A 20,656-nucleotide genomic window follows, 5' to 3' on the forward strand; every position below is an offset into this window, starting at 1 on the left:
TTTTTTATTTTTTAAAAAAACAAAAAATACCTTATATGCTGTAATGTAACTTTTTTTCCTTCGTTTTTTCATGCCATTTAATGCTGCATTTAGAAAAAACCGCAGCAAATGTCACGCAGCAGATAACATTTTTTCCACTAGTGGCTGGCCACTTGACCCGAGCAGCCCCCGCTCGACCGGTCGAGCAACTCCTCTGAAGTTATCGGAATGTTATTGTCTTGTGGCTCGGTCGAGCCATACATGCTCGACCACTCGAGCCACCTTCGAAGCTCCATGATCATTGTATTTTCCCTTCATTAAGACCCTCTAGATCATCCTTATCTATCACTTCATTGATTGCCCAAAACATATGCTCTCATACTTCCTTACACTCACAACTTCGTTCTCAAACGTGCAAGCCAAAGAGTGCGTTATGAGGTGATAGAACTCACCTCCACCAAGGCGAGATTTGGAGCTTGACTCAACAGTTAATAAACACTCTGAGTTGAGGACCTATATTCTACTAAATTTTCTCCATCTATATTTGGTGAAGAAATCAAAGCAACCGAAAAAGTAGTAAAAAGTATATTCTATTAAAAAGTTGAACAAATGTGGAGATGACATAATATAATTAATTAAATGTATAAATAGATTAAAGTAAGAGGGTGAATTATGGATAAAAATAGAATTGAGACAATTTTGATAAAACATACAAAAATAGTAAAGTTATCACAAATTCTCAAATGAAACGATCTCACGATGAAACTATTACTATTGAGCTAATTCAATGTACACTTACAAACTTACTCTTATAGTGATCGCCTATAATTTTAAGTGATCACTTACAATTTTAAAATGATTAATTTTAACTTTATTAAACTAAACACTCTTTATAGTACATAAATTTTAAATTAAAAACTAAGAGAATAAAAAAAAAGGGTAGAACAAAAAAGTAGGAGGGAGAAAATAATGAGAAAATTTTTTTGTTTTCTCACATAGGATAAATTAGATTAGCAAATATTTTCACACAAAATTTAATATGATAGAAAAAAAAAGCATATACAAAGAGATTAGTAAAAAAATTTGTTTTATTCGCCGTTGGGAGTGCTCTTATAATTTTAACGTAAACAATTACAATCGTAAAGTGTTAGACTCACATATTTAGAGCAATTATAAAGTCGCATTTTAAACACTTAACAAATAAATTGATTGCCGAGTTATACAAAACATTAGACGAGGGTAGTCGGTTATGTTTTGTTGTCTAGAACTAAATATCGCGGTCAAAAAATGGCCATGCGATTTCTATGGAAAACAACAGCCACTTTAATGGCGGCAACTACCGCCGTCGTAGGAGGAACTGCCGGTGCAACAATCATAACTTCCGATGATCCTGCATCGACTTGTAAGCTATGGACTAATGTTCCTGTTCGCCTCTTTCGCGATTCTCTCACCGCCGCTAGTATCGCTTTTGGTACTCCTCCCTTTTATTTAAATTTTCATGATTCTGTGGTTTGTTTATGATTATGGTTTCCAGTTAGGGTTTGCATTAATGATTAATTTTTTGTTATTTGCTTTAAGTTTAGTAATTTACGACCTTAATTTTGCGTGTGATTGTTTGATTGGTTGGAAATTGATTGTTGTAAATGATATATTTGATTTTTAGTTGTGATTTGAGGTTTTAGTTTTTATGATATTGTGTAATGATTGGAAATTTTCGATTATTTCATTGCTGTTGTAATAGATGCTATTTAGATCAAAATAGTGTGATAAAGGAGGGAAGAGTTTATAGGAATTTGATTGTTGGATGCAATTAGTTTGCCCCTCTTGTTGGACGTTTTTGTCCCAGCATGTTTTTTGCAGACAGTAGTCAACCAAAGATATTCAGGTTTTCATGGTCTTAATGAACCAATGACTAATGAATGATTGAACACTATTTGGTTGGATTTTCGCTATTTTGGAATGATAAAAATTTATATTAATGTTATGAGCATATCAATTTGAAATAAAAAAGTTAGGGTAGTGAGTAGTTGTTGATCTGTACAGGGTGGCAATTTGGTGAAGGTGTTTTAAACCGTTAGTTTGACCGGATGAGGCAACATGAATGGGTGTTACTTAGAATGGAGTGAGTTTTAGTATAGATTACAGGTAGTTTGAAGCGTGACATAGTGATTTATGTATGGTTGGAGTCAAAGGGGAGTCATTACATGTTCTTTGCCAAATATGGAAGGGTACTAGAGCGTAGTATGATAGCATTTTGGTTTGTAGCCTTCATCAGCTGGGGGTTTATATTCAAGTTGTTGCATCTATGTTCATTTGCTCAAAGTGCTTTATAATAGTTGCAGTCGCCATTCATAAATTCACTCACATGGCTATGGATATTACTGTTTTGTTGAATATTGTAATGATTTGACAAAACAAATAAGTATTATTTTCTATGTTAGTTCGTTCTTACAAATCATTACGTGATGCCTTGCTATTGAGAGTGTTATATATGTATGTTTGTCAAGTTTAAATTATTTAATTGTTTTTATTTTATCATATATTCGTCTGATATCCTATGGCACGGACCAGATTATGAATATTCACTGCAGGGATTAACCGAAGGGAGTAGTGAATATTCTAAAGTGAAACATGACGTTCATCTTAGAAGTGCACAGAAGCTTCAAGATCTATGTTTCAGAAATGGAGGAATATATATTAAGCTTGGTCAACATATTAGTCAATTGGTATGAACTATACTTTCTAGCAATTATTAGCAGTAAGAGATCTGAATATGCTTTCTGTGGCAGATTGCTAACTTTTTCTTGAGTATGTCAAATTGATTTGTTGTAGTTCTGTTTGAATATATCTTGTTATTTCATTTTTGATGCTATTTTGTTTTCATCTCTGTATCAGGAGTATTTGGTGCCTGAAGAGTATGTTAAAACAATGAGGGAGTCTATGTTGAATAGGTGTCCAGTTTCTTCATATGATCAAGTGTGTGATGTCATTAAGAAGGAGCTTGGAGGGGCACCAGATGAAGTATGCAAATATTGTCCCTTTTCTCCCCATACTTTTGTAACGGGCAAATTGCTGAATATCTTCTTTCTTGAGTTCATGTGCTGCTTCTATACTCTTAGTCCTGTAACGAAAATTTTCGTTATTCTCTGTTGGGATAACAAGGGATAGTTTGAATTAAAATGGCATATGAAAGAGAGACACCACGCAAAAACTCTGATGCTTCCAGTAAGAGTGTACTTTGGCCATGTGAGGAACTTAAAAATGTGATTTGATTTAGGGCCAAATTGCACTTTGAATTAGGTTTTGAAGACTGTTTTTTAGGGTTATACAATAGTTTTAGAGTACTCTTTTGGCATGGTGCTTGGTGAATGGTCCTTGGTGAATGCCACTTGAGATCACCCTTTTCTATTGTTGTCTCCTTGGCTTAACAAAATCCTACCTAGGTGTAAGGTACATTTGGGTGCGTCACAAATGCCATCACGAGGCAGTATCACTAAACTCTATGAGGCGAGCCACTTAGATAATTTATTTTCATTTATTTAATTTTAGAGCTCCTTTTTGGCCCCTAGCTCCATCCTTCCCCTTTTTATTCGAAGACTATTGTTAGAAAGGCTATCTTGGTCAAGGTATTGTGTTGGAATGGTAATCAAGTAAAATGGGGCTAATGCTTTTCTAGATTTCTTAACGACTCAAGAGAGGCCACCTCATACAGTTCTTGTCATATCTATAAGCTAGTAGTTGAAATTTTTTTTTAATTTTCTTGCTGATGATCATGACTTCTTTTTCAAGAGCATTTGAGGTTATGAGCATTAATGCCCCTAAATGCTACTTTGGGAGCTGCAAATAAGAATAGATGATGTAAGTCAAACAAAGGATGTGGTCCTTGTGACTTTGTGAGTTGATGATGAAGAGTTGGTCCATCATGGAGTGAAGCTCTCTTGAATATCAAGCATTATACCTTTTACATGAGGTTAAGCATGATTCAATAGACTTTAGGCTTAATCACTTGGTTTCTTTAAAATATATTTTTGGAGGCATATGGATGTCTAGAGGGCGCTGCTTGTCCTGCAGTAATATTTACAGTCACATTATGGTTAATTAAATGTAAAATGAGAAAAATGAAAGTGGATAGGAAAAAATTGGATCGTGCCTTTGATGGAAGGAGAGAGAAAATGCAATAATGACATTTAACATTCCTTTCCATTACACCAATAGCATTTAGTGGTTTCTGCCTCGGCGGGGTAAATGACATTTTAAAATAGTTTTGTAAATATAGTCTTAGAATCCCCTTTTACCGCACTAATGATACAATTCTTCATCTTCGTTCAAGTTGAATCTGTGATTGCTCTCTTGTCCAATTTTTTCAATGACTATGATTTTTTTTATTGAAAATTTTTAGATTACACCATTTGATTCTTTCTTGTCCGTGATTTTATCATTGTGTGGGATGGATTTCGTATAAACATGAGAACCAGAAGTTTGAGAGCTTGGGCACATTATTAATTTAACTATAAATTATTTTAGGTTTCATGATTTGTATCCTATAAAATGTGATGGAATCCATTATAAATTCCTTAACTTTAGAGTTCAAAAGATATCTTGTGAATTTGGCGAGTTGGAAGCTGTAATATGTTGTGCGTATTTGTGGTTTAAGAATAGATGCTTAAGAAATCCATACTTAATCTTATTTCAACTATGGGGTCCCTTACCATCTCCCTAAATTAGAAAGGGGTAGGATTGGTGGGAGCGGGGTGGTTTGTTTAGAGTTTGGGAGAGAGGGGAGACGAGGATATTGTTATTGTTCTTTGCAGCAATTTCTTTGCAAAAGGTTTAATAGTTATAGATCTTTTTGGAGCCACTCAATAGCATTGGGAAAAAAGTGTTAATGTATCTTTTGAGAAAATAGTGTACCTTTCCTATCCATACTTGTGTGTAGTACAGTCATCACGGTGTAAGTTGATGTTACCCTAATCATTTATCTGTTTGATGAGCAAGAACCGAGGAGTTCATGGGAGAAGGGTGATATTGGGAACCATCATTTTTTTTGTTGTATACTTGGTACTCCATATTTTCTGGTTACATGGAGGGGAACCTGGCTAAGCCATATTCACACTTTGCCATTGGTCAAGTAGAGGCGCTCATGTGACCACCCCCCCCACAACGCACACACACACACACAAAAATTTACGGCTGAACCTTGGTATAACGTGTGTTTGATAAATAAATAGTGTTACAGCATTTGTCACTAATTAATTCCCTGTCATGTGCAGATTTTCTCCAAATTTGATCCTGTTCCCATAGCAAGTGCTTCCCTTGCACAAGTTCATGTTGCACATTTGCGTGATGGCCAAAAAGTTGCTGTGAAGGTTACTTACGACCACTATACTGATAAAAAATTACCATTATGAATTCTACGTAATGTAGATCCAAGCATTATTTCTATCTTATTACTTATATTTTATTTTCATTTCCGTGTCACTTCTCTGATATCTAGGTGCAACACACTCACATGACCGATACTGCTGCTGCAGATTATGCAACTGTGGAGTTGATTGTAAACACTCTGCATCGGCTGTTTCCCAATTTTGATTATAGGTGTTGTGAATTATAAAACTGATGTACTCTTGCTTGCTGGCTATTTAAAAAACAATATGCCTGAACCTGTATCTATTAAAGTCTTTGTTATAATTCTATGCTGGGTGACTAACTGAAATACTTTTTAATTTATGAGCTACACATGTTAATACTGCTTATGTGCACCTTTTATGCGTGATTATTATTTCATCGATATGAATTGGTAAAAATGCAGTCTAACATGTGGATTGATTTATGTATACAGGTGGTTGATTGCTGAGGTCCGTGAGAGTTTGCCTAAGGTACGTTGTAGATCTTTTTTAGTTCAAGACTTGAGAAGCAGCGGCTAGAAATGTGATCTTTTCTCGTTTGAATATCCTAGGGATTTTATGCATTTATGTTGCTATGGCTGAAGTGGATGCCATTTAGTTTTTACTCTCTATACTTCACTATTTGTTGTTCTAGGGTTCATGTATATGAATTTTCATGCTGATACGTTTGTTTCAAAACTGTTTCCTTGGTTTTTATGTGTATTAATTCAGAGTTGATGCAAAACTTGGTATCTGGCGACAAACAAGGTTGACTATATTCTATGCGAAGCCAATAGTTTTGATGATAGATAAATGGCTGTAGTATAAGAGGGAGAGAGCAGGGCATAACTGAAGACCGCTATAATTTCACATACAGCGTGAAACAAAAGGATACCGTGAAATGTTCCTCAAGATTGGAAAGAACATTAGCTAGGATTATGTGGCTATTATAATTCTAATCTTCTGATTTTGCTGCCGTTAGACTTTAGAGGACGTCTCAGTCTATTACACCATGTGCACTTCATTCATTTTTTGGTAACTGGCGTTGATTTATTTTTTTCTTCATCTGCAAAATTTGATTCAGATTATTCTTTTTGTGGCTATCAGGAACTGGACTTCTTGGTGGAGGCGCAGAATAGCCAAAAATGTTTGCATAATTTCTGTAAACTATCACCACATATAGCAGAAAATATACATGTTCCATTGGTATACTGGAACTTGAGCACCTCCAAATTGTTAACAATGGAGTTCATGGATGGTGTGCAAGTTAATGACGTGAAGGGTATTCAGAAGATGGGAATTCAACCATCTGATGTTTCTAGACTGGTAACTTTTTGACCTTGCAAGACCTGATTAGCATGGTGACCTCTGTTGTGAATTAGCATTCAGTATGCATGAGCACTAGTGGCTTGGTTTCTGTTATATAGATTAGTATGTTTTGGATCTGGCTGTCCCAGAGTTCTCTCATTTTTTCTATCTCCTTCAAAATTACAAACTTTTTCCTTTCTGTATCAAGTTGGGAGTTGAATAACTAATTTAATGATGTTGCTTAATTAATTTGGCATGTTATGTAGATCCTTCCTCTACATTTTATTGTAGAATTTCTTTTGCTGAAATTTGTGCTAACCCTGAGTATAATTTGATGAGAATGGATGAATCATAATTGATTGCAGCTTAGTGAAGCATTTGCTGAGATGATTTACAAACATGGATTTGTGCACTGTGATCCACATGCAGCTAATTTGCTGGTGCGTCCATTGCCATCAAGCAAAAGAAATATTTTGGGTTAGATAATTCTCTTTCCAATTGCTTATTTATGGGTATTGCACCAATTGTTGCACATAAGTGTATGTAGGCCAAATTCTCACAAAATCCAAATCTTACAAAGTGTTTGCCAGTGCTTCTTGGAAAGCTACCTTTTCTGATCCATTTCACGTGTGAAATCAAGAATGACTTATATCTCATCAAATGTCATCCTATCTATCCGTATCTTGTGCAAGACTGGCTTTTATTCATTTAATCCTGAACCTTGTTGTGCTATGTTATTTAATGTCTTTGGCTTTTTATGAGTAAAAATTTTCCCTTGTCTTGCGTTGACATGGATATTAATTTTTCATTGCTGGTTTTAAGTTTTCCTTTGATGTGCTGTGCTTTTTCTTACAGCTGAATGCTATGCATTCTGCAACCTCATGTTACAAAGAGTACCCTTTAAAACTAGCTTATGATTTCAAGTCTAAATTACCAAAGAAATCATGGGTGAACCGAAGAATTGGGGACAATCTTTGCTGAAATTTCCTTACATGAGGTGAATGGAAATTCTTCTTGATATGACAGAGACAAAGATAGGTCTTGATAATGTGGACTTTGTTTCAGCTTCAGTAATCTGAGTCCAGAGAGTTTAATCTGTATATCAATGGTACAAAATATAAATAATACTCCATTCTAGATTTCTTATCATAAGTTTTTCGTTGGCGCCAAGGTAGCTGAAAAAGTAGACTACAAATTTAGAGGTGAGTAAAAGGAACTCCAATACAAACTAAAAAAAAAAGAAAGAAAATAAAGGATAAAGAGGGATTAATCTGGAAATTAGAGACGGAGAAGGAAAAGAGATTATATCTATAATTGCTCAGGGGTCAAGCTTTTTAATGCTCAGCCTTGGAGTAGTGACTAGCTATCACTCGAGGTGAGCATTGACATGCCACTTTCTCTAATGCCTCTATATCTGTACGATCTTCCCTTGTAATAGCTTTACCCTCTAAGCCAATTTATGCATAAAGCTACCTCATATTTACGAGAATTACGCATTTCTACACATTATCATCCTAATTTTATGGAAAGAAGAAGTATCAATGTAATAGAAAGAGGAGAAGAAACCTTTATCTTGACATCGTCTTTGACGGTTTGACACAATATACAAGAACAACATTGTCAAAGCCATTCCAAAAGATAGTGTTCGACTAATTAAATCAATAGATTGATGCTAGTATCCTTGTGGCTGTCCATATGAATTTTCATTCTCCATTCATTTCGATTTTCTACCATCTCAAACTGTAAATTTTCTCTCACCCTCCATGTCATCTTCAATCTTTCTTACCCTTTTTTAATCCTTCAAGTTTCAACTTTCTATCTCCCTTAATAGTTCATCAATAACCCGTTGTTACACATGCGCAAACCATCATTAATGATTCATTTTCATTTTTTCTTTCTATCTTCGACTCTTAAGCCCGTTCTTATGTCCTTGTTATAAACTATAAAGTATGTCGTTTATCCATCTAAGCATTCGCATTTATACTACTACCATCTTCCTATAATGATCCTTTCTAAAAGCCCAACATTTTGATTCGATCTAATGGTTGTTCACTAAAACTTGCCCTTTTAGTTTTAGGGGTACACCTCAATCACATAATATCCAGTTGCGTCTGTCCACTCTCCCTTCTTGCCACTTACACTTTATGTTTATGACTCACATTTTGCTGGATATCCTCAGTCCCCACTATTCAAGAATATAGACCCAAGATATTTGAAACTTTAACTTGAAGTGATTTCTTTCATTTTCAACTTTATAGTGCTGCTACTTATCTCATTGTTGTAAAGTGACACTTCATGCATTTTGTCTGTGTCTGCATAATTTAAACCCTTGTCACTCCATCTATAGTCTCCATCGTTCTAATTTAGTGTACCATCTCTTCGATCTCATATACTAAAATAATGATGTCAGAAAATAACACGCATCAAGGAAAATATCTTTGGAATGATCAAGTTATTTCATCGACGAGACTACGACCACTGCAAAAAGAAAAGGGATTAGATTTTGGTGAAAGTCAGTTGTGGGTTGAAGTCCTTCACTTCTCATTACATATCTTACACTGTAGTAAATTAATAATGTATATCGTCTGCTTTGTTATTGCTTACCGAAGCACTTATCTTGGTACCTTTTCATGTCTTTTCCAGTCAATGAAAACAATGTGCAAGTCTTTCTTTCTAGCTCTATAGTTTTCTATTGTTTGTCTCATGAGATGCATTGCTTCCATTGTATTGTAGATCTTTGACACATAAATTCGAATTGGTTCTCTAATATGCTGCGACACGTATGTCTATCACTGTTTACCACAATTTTAGTGGTATGACTCATGAATTTGATTCCTCCTAGTTGGAGCAATCTTTTCATACGGTGAGAGGCGTCAGATATCTGATGACTGTTAAGTGTTTACAAGTCATGTCATAGGTCTTTGAAGGGCGGGTCATGAAGATGCTGTGTTTGGCTGTTGTAGCCAAATCCTTCTAATGTGGTTCTCCGTTCTTTTGTGCTACCTTTTCAATTTAGAGTTTGATTATAATAGTTTACTTTAAGCCTCACTGTCTCAGATGCTCTGCAACCTAGGTCATGTTAACAAACCAGAATCACCTAGCTCATTCCTGAGAAAAATTATTAAGTTTATCTTGCCTTCTTTCTGATGCAACTTGTTTACTCTACACATAGACAGTTGTATGCAGATAGATGAAGACATGTAGGAGTTATGCAAAACTGCACTAGTTGCGCAATCATTTCTGATGTGACTGATATTTCCTCCATTTCAGGACATTGGATTACATTTTTTTTACTTGGTCAAATTGCGTTTGTTTACTTGACCATATTTCTCTCATCACCATGTAGTCAAGTACTAGTAAAAGTTGGGGGGCATGTTCAAGCTGCTTAATTGACTACCTGAACTGAACTTGAAATTAATTGGGAGCAGTTTAAGGACGGTGATTTTGTGATGTATTTTTAAGAAATGAAAAGGAAAATAATGATCAAACCTATGAAGCTTTCTGAATGGGCGATGCTCCTTGCAAGCTCATGTCTCCAGATTCTCTTGATTTCGATGAATCGTTGAATTTCAAAGGATTCTGTTCATGTCTTCCTCTTGCTATCGTGTCGTTCAGCCATCATCTTAATGCGGAAGATGCCCATACCACATGCAATATCACGTGTTCTATATAAAACATATATCCAAAATGTGGCAGAGACTCGCGGTGATGAGTTACATCAGGTGTTTTATATTCAAATATTTCTTGTATGGGTGCATACATAAGCACACTGCGCACTCTTTGTTCAGTTTCATTATGCATTAATCCCTGCATTTTCTTTGTTTATCTATCACTTATGCATTGATCTCTGATTTTCTTTGCTTAGAAATTTATACTTCGATATTTCATATGCAAATACTGTCTTCTGACTTTCCTTAAATATTACAGGGACAAGAAAACCGCAGTTGGTACTTTTGGACCATGGTCTATACAAAGAACTTGATTTTGATACCAGAATCAACTATGCTGCATTATGGAAGGTTTGAAATTTGTTCTTCATGCATATCTAGCAAATTGTTTTCAAGTGTATGTTTATAGATAAGCATTTGAGACGTTGTTTTTCAATTTTCATGATGTGTTATGTAGGGCTTGGTCTTTTCTGATGCAAAGGCTATAAAAGAATATAGCGCAAAGCTGGGAGCTGGGGATGATCTTTATGCGCTGTTTGCAGGTATTCTAACCATGAGGCCTTGGAATAGGGTTATAGATACTTCAGTTGATCATTTGGTGGTAAAAGGAACAGAAGATGATCGATCTGAACTACGGGTAAATTCATTTATTTGTGTTAAAACATCACTATACTGCTCTTCTTAATGCTACAATTTGATTGCCTCATATCAACTGTCACTGAAATTGGATTGTTGCTTAGCATAATGTTTTTGTGTAATTGATTGTTGCATATATAACATTGTGTATGTTGCTTTCAGATGTATGCATCTCTGTACTTCCCTCAAATTTCAGAACTTTTAAGGAGGTTGCCTCGTGTGATCTTGCTAATGCTGAAGACCAATGATTGCTTACGTGCTGTCAATAATGATTTGGTATTACATTCGAACTTAAAACTTCAACTATATGTCGATTTTTTCTTTTTGATTTCCTCGTCATGCTGTTTTCAAAATTATTTGCCATCCTTTCAAGTTTCAAGGCTTACTGTTCTTTGACCTACTAAATTTATATTTAGAACTTGTCCTTAATAAGTTTCATTTGTGTGATTGTGTCCAACTACGTTTCTAGATTTTTTCTTATTATGCATTTGTTTGATCAGTTGCAAGGATCGTCCTTGGATACATTCTTTATCATAGGTAGAGTTTCATCAGAAGCCGTCATTCAAGCAAAGTTATCAAAGAAAAAATCTTTACTAGCACGGCTAACTGCTTGGCTAGAGGAGATCATTTTACGAGCTCGACTACTGGGGATGCACATAGGCATATGGTTACTGCACATACAAAAGTTGCTGCTGCATGTAAAGGCTTTGAGCTACTGAATACAGCTTTCTAATCATACTCTGTAAGCATTCTACTTTTTGATCCCAGTCATTCAATCATACTCCATTCTTTTGTGGCTCTAGCCACTAGCACATTATTTTGTTGTTGGAAATTCAAACTGCCGGAGCAAACTGGTTCGGACAATTGTTGGACTAAATTTCCCAACCAATGATTTTTTCTATTCGGGATATTATTGAAGAATCACCTACAGGCAAGGAGAAAAGGAAATATATCCTTACCATAGGGGGTGAGAATCGAACTTTTTGTGATCAGTAATAACAATTGGAGCATATAACAATATCATTCATTTTTTTGACAATTATGAACAAATTGCTTTATCGTTCCGTCTTGTATGAGACCGTCTCACGGTGAGGTGACCTCAAAACAAAAAGACCATAAGTTAAAAGTTTCTATAATTGGGCTATTTAACCCAAATATGAGGCATGTCTCACGGTGAGACCGTCTCATACAGGAATTTGTGTTCCTTTATAATTGGAAAGATGGCTTCTTACATTGTAATAGTGTAATACATTGACATTGTTGTCATAAGTAGAAAGCACATGTACCAACTTTTTAGCTACCATTGCTATAAAAATTGGGCCTAGAAGTTTGGTGTGATATTGACAGATATCTGCCCAAGAATTATTTCCTGACAAATTATTGGTGAATACTACATTCAATAAGGCTTCTCAAATAAACCTCTAATAGCTTGTAGAACATGGAATTTGCTAAAGGTAGCTAATTATAACCACAACTATATTGTTGCAAAAATACTTCTATTAGGTTTATTTAAGATAAATTTAATTCAAAAACATTAAAGTATAATATATATTTTGGATTAATCAATTTACTTTAAGCATACTCAATTTTGATGGCTACATCTCAAAGCTTATAGGTATTTGTCTTTACCCTTGTTCAACTTGTTAGATGAACTCTTATTGGGGCATTCTTTAACTAAGGTATAAACTAATTTCGAATATATTTTGACTATAGAAGTATAATATATATCTTAATTATATTATACTTTGTTCTTTTGAGTATGCATTTTAGAATTTAAAAAACTTTTACATATTTGAGTTTTAAGATGTAATATATCACAACATTTGGAATGGAATGACCAATTCATACACGTAGAAGTATGTTATATTATTTTTGTCTTTTATTATGTTTATAATCTATTCTTTAAAATATATTATTACTCTTAATATTGAACTCTTTCAGAGTATTTATTTGCTTTTGCTTTATAAAATTATCTCTCAAAATTATTTTTAGAATTGAGACAACTAGCTTTTGTAGTTGTAGTGTTGTGCAGTACTACACTACTACTGATTGTAGAAATTGAGAAAATTTTCCATCAAACATTAACAAGAAAAACCCCAAAATGCAATGGAGCATTAAATTCTCCACCAAATTTTGTATCCTCTTTAGTACTATACTCGTCTTCCTAACTAATATTGTTCGCTTCCAATGAATTTGATCATTATTTTATTTTTAAATTTTATATGGTAATCTTCAATTTTCTACTTTTCCACGTAGTAGACAAGTATTTTTTTTTTTAATTCAAATGGTGATTTTAACATTTTAACTTTTTCACTTGGTAGACAAAAAAAAAGTTTTTTCGTTGAATTTATACTATTTTACCTAACGTAATGAAATTTAAGAAAAATTTTTAGCCACTAATTCAACCCAAAATTCTATCTTTATTTTCCAACTTTAAATAGATGGTTTTAAAAGCTTACTACACGAATCTTTTTATTCTGAAACAATTTTAATCATCCATGATGATAATAACTCTATTAGCTACTTTTTACTAAAATAATAAGCCTATCAGCTCCACTAATTTCTTAATTTAGTAAATAATACTCCAACTTAAGTTATTAGTATAAAATAATAACTCTACTAACTATTTAATTAATAATTAATATTCTACTAAAATTATTAAATCTACTGATTACTTGATAAATAATTTACTTATCTTATCCTTTTCAATTTTATTTTTTAATCTTTGTCTTAGATTTTTATCCACTTATTTTTCGTTAATAATCCTCAATGAGACATATAAAAATGAACTAGACAGTATTCATTAAGAAAAATTTTCTTACATTTAAATTGAACTCTTTTTGATTCGTCCATATAAATATCTTTATAATATAAATTTTTAAATTTTTTATATATACATAATAAAGATATTAAAAATCAAAATAATGCATTGAATAGGATAAAAAAATAACTACTAGTATTTGATAGAATGTAACTATAAAAAGATTATAAGTACTAATTCTTCATTGGTCGCCACTAAAAATATGAAAAGTCAAAATTATTGAATAGCATGAAAACAACAACCACAAAAGATGTTCAAAATCAATTAAATCTGAAATTTACCTAACTATGTATACATAAACTCAACTTAAATACGATCTCAAAAATACATTTATAATAATGTAAAAATCCAAAAGTAAGGTGAACACAAAGTCCGATATTGACCCGACCAAAAACATTTGTCTTAAAACTATATTTGGTCGATGTCGGGTTATGTATTTTGGATCGGTTCAAAATAGGATCTTGTGTGAGTGTCCATATTAATTTTTACAGCTGGTCATGGACGAGACAGCCTCATAGTGAGACTGTCAATTTGGGCCGGCCTAATTCGCGCGTGTAACGGTCTGGGCATTTTTTTTCATTTTCTGGGCATTTTTCAATTTTGATCTTAAAGGTATCAATTTTGACATTAAAAGAATCATTTTTCAAAATTGATAAATGCCCAAAAAATTAAAATATTATTATACGCGTAAGTTGGGCCGGCTCAAATTGACAGTCTCATAATGAAACCGTCCTGTCCACGTTTTTGTATAATTTTTTATGTAATTTATTTAATTTTGAAGTGAGGTCAAGTCGACTATATCGAATCGTGGAGTGTATTATTAATTGGATGACTCGAATGAAGGCTTAAAGTGCAAGAACTATTGAAATGGGGAGAAAGTAGTTACAAAGAGAGTAATAAATACAACCCCATAACTTACTAGACGGAGGGACTACTCAAAAAACTGGTACATCGCTCCATTCTTTCAATTTCAATAATTGCATTCCTTTAAATTTTGCTCTTACAAACTTCAAAAAGTTTCAATCGTTGAATACCCCATCATCTTCTTCACTCTTTTTGATACAGGAAAAATGGTGGGTCCTACTAGACCTCAATTTGTTCTGTTTGGATCATCAATTGTTCAATACAGCTTTAGCAATGGTGGTTGGGGTGCCATTCTCACTGATGTTTATGCTCGCAAGGTTTAATTCTAAACTTTATGATTATTGTCTTTTTTTGTGGTAATTTTGATGCAAAAATTCTTATATTTGGGTTTGAATATTTGGGTGTTGATGAAAGAATGATGTTGTTTGATTGTTTAATTGACAATGATGATTAATTAATTGGTTTTTTGATTGATTATTGTTTATATATGAAATTTAATTGGGTCTGGATCCGTGTGGTGTATGAGTATACTTCTACTTGAATTATTTTGTTGGGGTTGTGTTGTTGTGATAGTTATTAGTGGTTTCAAGTTTGAACCTTATCGAGTTGAGGAGCTGTCTTTGATTGTGACCTCTTTGTGACGGGATATTTGTCTGTCTTCTTTTCGACCGTCCCCAAACCTTGCCTTTAGGCAGGACTCATTGAGATGATGATGATAATGAAGTTCGAACCTTGGAAATGTAAATAACAGATTTGTTGAGACTAGAGAGGTTTCCTCTTCTTATTGTTTAATGGTTGATGGAGCTAAGAACTTATAGTTTTTTGGGATTAAATTATATGCACTTCTTATCTTTGTGAAATTTTAGATGATGATTGCTATCAAAGGTCATCATAAACAACGTATTTGTTTTAACTAATAAGGGTAAGGTTGCTTTTATTTGATACCACAAACCTCGCCTTGGTGGGAGCACTAAATGGAATTGGGGATATAGAATATTGTATGGGCAAAGCGACATATGAAACTATTAAGCAAATCTATGATTACATATTTGTAGTTAATTTGAAAATTTGCAATATATAGTTGAATAGTTAGGAGACCTCCCTTTTTTTGATGGGGCTAAAAATTTTGTTTTTGGGCTTCGGATTATAATGGACTAAAGTAAATGGCTCATTTAGTCATGTGCACTTCTTATTTATGTGAAGTTGTAGATGGTGTTTGTTACTAAGAGTCAATCGGAAACAACCTCTTGTTATCACTAACCAGGGTATAACAGGGGCAAGGATGCGTACATCCCACCCCCAAACGCCACCAAAGATGGGAGCCACTTAATGGCATTGGGGTAATGAAATGTTGTTGTCGATGTATTTGAATAGTCTTGGAGCTTATTTTCTAACATAAATTAGCTAGCGCAGTACTAGTTTGGATTTTCATGCATTATCTTGAAGCTTTACTTACTTGCCCGGACTATAAGCATGTCCTAAGAAGGCTCCATTAGCAATAAAGGATTTCTTTTTACAAAATATCCAAATGATCAATTCTTAAGCTGCCAGCAACTCTTTTTGTAGTCTATTTAGTGCTTTTTATACCAATGCCAATGCTTTGGTGCTTTTATTGGTTTGAATGTTTCATAACTGTTTTTATGTATTTTAAGATTTGTTATCGTTAAAGGAAAGGAAGAGAAACAAAAAGTCTTAAAAGAAGATTTTGATTGAAATTTTTTTTAGCATTTAGAAGTAAAATGAAGTAACTATGCAGATTTTAGCATTAGAACTTTTTCTTTTGTGAAGAACAGTCATCATACCACAGCCTTCAACTCCTTTGGCCATTATTTAAACTTTTGGTTGTTCACTGAACAGAACCTTTTTAATCGTTTATCTAAATATCAACAAACCTCTTCGTCATTACTAACAAGTGTGTAATAAGAGTAATGTTGCGTAAATCCGACCCCTCAAAGGCTCAAACCCCACTCTAGGTGGGAGCCACTTAACGACATTGGGGCAATTTGATCGTTTATTTAAACATCTGTGGCAAACTTGGTTTAGACTTGCTTCAATCTCGAATGCTTTAGCGCACCCTCCCCCCTCTCTCACCTTCATGTGTTAATCAAGAGGAAAATCACTTTTGGGCTGGTAGGTATTCAGATAGAAGCTGCCTTGTGGAGATATTGCTACGGATAACCAACTTTAACTCGAAGTACTTTGCTACTGCATTGGTTCTTAATATATCAGAATTTGGCTCTAAATAACTCACTTCCGTTCAGTGGCTGACCGACCGTGGAGCATGGGAGCGCTCAGACTCCCCATAAATTATAACTTACATTAGATTTCTTTACAAAAATTGTGAAAAATGTTGAATGTATTAGGTAAAAGAAAATGTTAGGGCCCCTCTAACATTTATTTATTTTTTGTCTAATTATTATGATTATTTCGAAGACCCCCATAGTTATAATCCTTGGTCCGCCACTGCCTCCCTTCCACTTCCACCGCATATCAAAAAAGTAGGTCTTCAATAATCTTGCCTTTTGATGTGCAGGCTGACATTTTTGTGAGAGGATATAGTTGCTGGAACTCTCGTCGCGCGTTGGAGGTTCTTGATCAAGTCTTTCCAAAGGTAACCCGCTCATTGTTGCTAATTTTCATCCCTTAAGTGGCAATGAAAAACCTTCAAAATACCTCCCTTTGTTATATCAAATTAGTTAGAAATTGGATGATAAAATATCATAAAGAGTAGAACATGTTTTTGTATTGGAACAGTACAAAATGTAGCACTACTAGGAAAATTCTTGTATCTGGGTTTTGGCTCATGAATCATGAGCCAGAACCCAAATAGTGTTCTATACCTTTGATAGATATAGGAAGAATAGAATGAGTCTGAAAGCAGCTTAAACGAATGGTATATTCTTATGAGAAAAGATTAGAGATAATAACAATCATCAGAAGCCACAAGCAATGAAGCAACAAAATAATCAACATTTTAGGAGTGTTTTGAGAAAAATCTTTGTTGTTTGGAAGCATTTTGAGAAATTCGTGGCTGTTTGGAGATTTGTCTAATTTAGTACTGCTAGAAAAGTCTCTTTTCAATTTGTGATGCGGGCTGTTATGAGCTTTGTTACCTGGACTCGGGAGCTCATACCCGACATGACTGTCTGACTTGGGCTAAATCACAGAAAAATATCATAATTTTTGTCCAAAATAGAGTGACCGAGTTTAATACCCATGTCCGAGTGTCGATCCGACATGGATACCTAATGTAAAAGGAGAAGTCCGGGTAATGGAGAAATGAATGTTAAAAGCTTTACCTCCCCTCTCTAACACCTCTCTGCCTCTGCATCCACCATTTTTTTCCTCGTCTCACTGTCTGTGCAAGATTGATAAAAGGGTATGTCAATATGGACATGTTATGTTAAATCTATCCAGTAATCTGTATTAGAATTACACATTTGGAATTTTGTTTGCTACAAGTGCCCCGGAGGCCCGGATATTTTTATCTTTCTTAGCTTTGTGCATTCCGAACTTTTGGTAGCCATCTAGCTTTAAAAGACAATGATTGAACATTTCTCTTGATTTTAGGATGCTACCACGCATCCTTCACTGGTGATAGTGTACTTTGGAGGCAACGATTCAATGGGTGACCACTCGTCAGGCCTTGGCCCTCATGTGCCTCTTCCAGAATACGTCGAGAATATGAGAAAGATCACCACTCACATAAAGGTATTGTTTCTTCGCTTTTTGAGATCTTAGCTCATAATTCTGTGTATTTGCTATGTGATTTTAACTTTGTAGAAGTAAAAATCAGATCTTTGACACTGTATTATTGCCAGATTCATTGTCTTTTACTCATCTCAATTTTGCATCTTTCGAGCCTAATTAGGTTCATCTACGGAGGACTAAAAATCATATTCCTCAACTAAATAAGCGACTATACGAAACAGCAAATGTTCAATTATATATACCTATATACGATTCACGACTATATGCCATAAGCCCATAATGGTATCTCAACTGAAAAACTTATTCGTATACGACCATCGTAATGTTTCAACAATTATGCAAATCTATCGGTTTCATGGACTCGTTTGCACATGCATATACATTTTGCGTAGATACTGTTTGAAGTCGGAGTCTAAGTCTATCAAGTGATTGAAATGTAGGGACTTTCAGATAAAACGCGTATTATTTTCCTTAGCACGCCTCCAGTGAATGAAGCTAAAATTCAGGAATTCAAAAGGTTCTCCTATGAGATCTCTACTTTTTTATAGATTCGTTTGCTTCGCATGATGCTAATGCTCAATTGTTGTTTCTGCGGAATCAGTAAATATGTATTGGAGGTTGTGCGAACAAATGAACTATGTCGGAGATATTCGGAAGCTCTCATAGAGCTATGCAGGGAAATGGATATTAAAGTCGTTGATCTTTGGACAGCAATCCAAAAGAGGGATGACTGGTTGACAGCTTGTTTTACGTAAGTTTATTTTTTATTTATGTGAAATTGCACGACGTTTGCTATCAAGGGTTAATCAGAAACAAACTCTATTTAATCATTAAAAAGGGTAAGATTGCATTCATCCGACTCTTTCAAACCTCACCTTAGGTGAGTGATATTTAATGGGATTGGGGTAATAAAATGTTTCAATAATCTGATTAACTGTTGTCTGAAAACAATGCCTTCTCGTCAATAGTAACGGTTTATGAACTACTCGACCCGAGTGATGGAAAGAGAATTGAACACATCAATTTTTTTCCTTAAGAAATGGTTTTTTTTGAATAATATAGTGATGGGTCTTTTTAAAAAATTCCGATCTAATAGAAAAAAGTGTTTTTAAATGACTATATAAGCTTTTAAGCTAGCTTCACCTCGTTTTTAAGAGAAAACCAAACCAAAAAACTATTTTGAATAATTTTTTTATTGACTTTTGGCTTTGCCAATAGCTAGTTGTTAACTTTTATCAAATATCTCCAAAATTATCGGCTTAAACACTAAACTTATCGGCCAATACTTTGAGGCTTCAGGTGGTCAAACCCTTTATCACTGCAACTCTTCACCATCTAAAATATGACATATATATCTCGAAAATTCAGCTTACTATATATGGATTTGGTCAAATATAGTAACAATCTTTCATATAAAAGTTGATGAAAATTGATGTTGAAAGTGTATTTGGCAGAGATGGGATCCATTTCTCGGCTGAAGGAAGCAAGATAGTGGTAGAAGAGTTGCTCAAGGTGATCAAGGAAGCGAATTGGGAGCCAAGTTTGCATTGGAAATCTATGCCAACCGAATTCGCTGAAGACTCGCCATACTACGTTATCTCGATCGACGGGAAATCAACGTTAAACGCTTCCGATTGGACATTTCACCGTGAAATTCAATGGGACTAATCGGCTTTCTATTTTTTTTGGTTCCGAGAAATACCCTGTTTGGGTGTACAGCTTGTTGTTACTTGTAGAATTATCTGGTAGCCTTGTACTCGTCACTTAAAAAACTTTTTCTTATTCGAAAATCGACTTTATTTATCGGTTTATTCCACGGCGATAGTCGCCTCGAGTCGAGTCACACTTAAATGTGTATCCGACACAATATCCAATTTATGTATCATAGGATTGCTTATTTTTTCTAGTTTAGGTACAATGTTTTAATAAATCATTTCAACTAAAAGCGTAATAGTTGGTGTTTGAGATTTTTAAATATGACAGATAAATATGTTTGAGATTTTTAAATATGACAGATAAATATTAAATCAAAGAGGCCATTAATCGAATTTGGGTCAAAAGTTAGGTAGTTTTTAGTTTGCGTCAAATTAAAATAATCTAGCATTGTCTTGTTTCAATGGAGCCATATAGAAAAAAAAAATGATTTGGAAGGATGAAATCTCTTTATTTGGATAGCAAAAAGAAAGGGAGAAAATTTAAAGGAAAGAGATTGAAAAGGATTAACTATTTTTATTTTATTAACATCCAAATCTCTTTGGCTAAAAAAATAATGACATTAACAATGC

The 20,656-nt window shown here is 34.2% G+C and overlaps 2 protein-coding genes across 3 annotated transcripts; both read left to right on the forward strand.

The window, feature by feature from the left end:
• The first annotated feature begins 1,168 nt into the window (after window positions 1-1,168).
• LOC130803048 (putative ABC1 protein At2g40090) lies at window positions 1,169-12,352 on the forward strand. Its single transcript, XM_057667203.1, has 12 exons — window positions 1,169-1,450; window positions 2,551-2,705; window positions 2,875-3,000; window positions 5,250-5,345; window positions 5,474-5,574; window positions 5,819-5,855; window positions 6,471-6,689; window positions 7,037-7,148; window positions 10,599-10,690; window positions 10,797-10,976; window positions 11,138-11,251; window positions 11,476-12,352. The coding sequence occupies exons 1-12, from the start codon at window positions 1,267-1,269 to the stop codon at window positions 11,692-11,694; spliced, it is 1,635 nt and encodes a 544-aa protein (XP_057523186.1). The 5' UTR covers window positions 1,169-1,266; the 3' UTR covers window positions 11,695-12,352.
• Window positions 12,353-14,603: 2,251 nt separating this feature from the next.
• On the forward strand, window positions 14,604-20,282 carry LOC130803051 (GDSL esterase/lipase WDL1). 2 transcript variants are annotated; one of them, XM_057667207.1, is made up of 7 exons: window positions 14,604-14,742; window positions 14,862-14,977; window positions 17,194-17,271; window positions 18,231-18,371; window positions 18,812-18,888; window positions 18,973-19,122; window positions 19,826-20,282. In XM_057667207.1, the coding sequence occupies exons 2-7, from the start codon at window positions 14,867-14,869 to the stop codon at window positions 20,037-20,039; spliced, it is 771 nt and encodes a 256-aa protein (XP_057523190.1). In that variant the 5' UTR covers window positions 14,604-14,742; window positions 14,862-14,866; the 3' UTR covers window positions 20,040-20,282. The 2 variants fall into 2 exon arrangements, with proteins under 2 accessions (XP_057523190.1, XP_057523189.1); XM_057667206.1 differs by having other exon boundaries at window positions 14,645-14,977.
• Window positions 20,283-20,656: the final 374 nt, after the last annotated feature.

Source organism: Amaranthus tricolor, chromosome 16 (assembly GCF_026212465.1).
Source record: "Amaranthus tricolor cultivar Red isolate AtriRed21 chromosome 16, ASM2621246v1, whole genome shotgun sequence".
Classification (NCBI taxonomy): domain Eukaryota; kingdom Viridiplantae; phylum Streptophyta; class Magnoliopsida; order Caryophyllales; family Amaranthaceae; genus Amaranthus; species Amaranthus tricolor.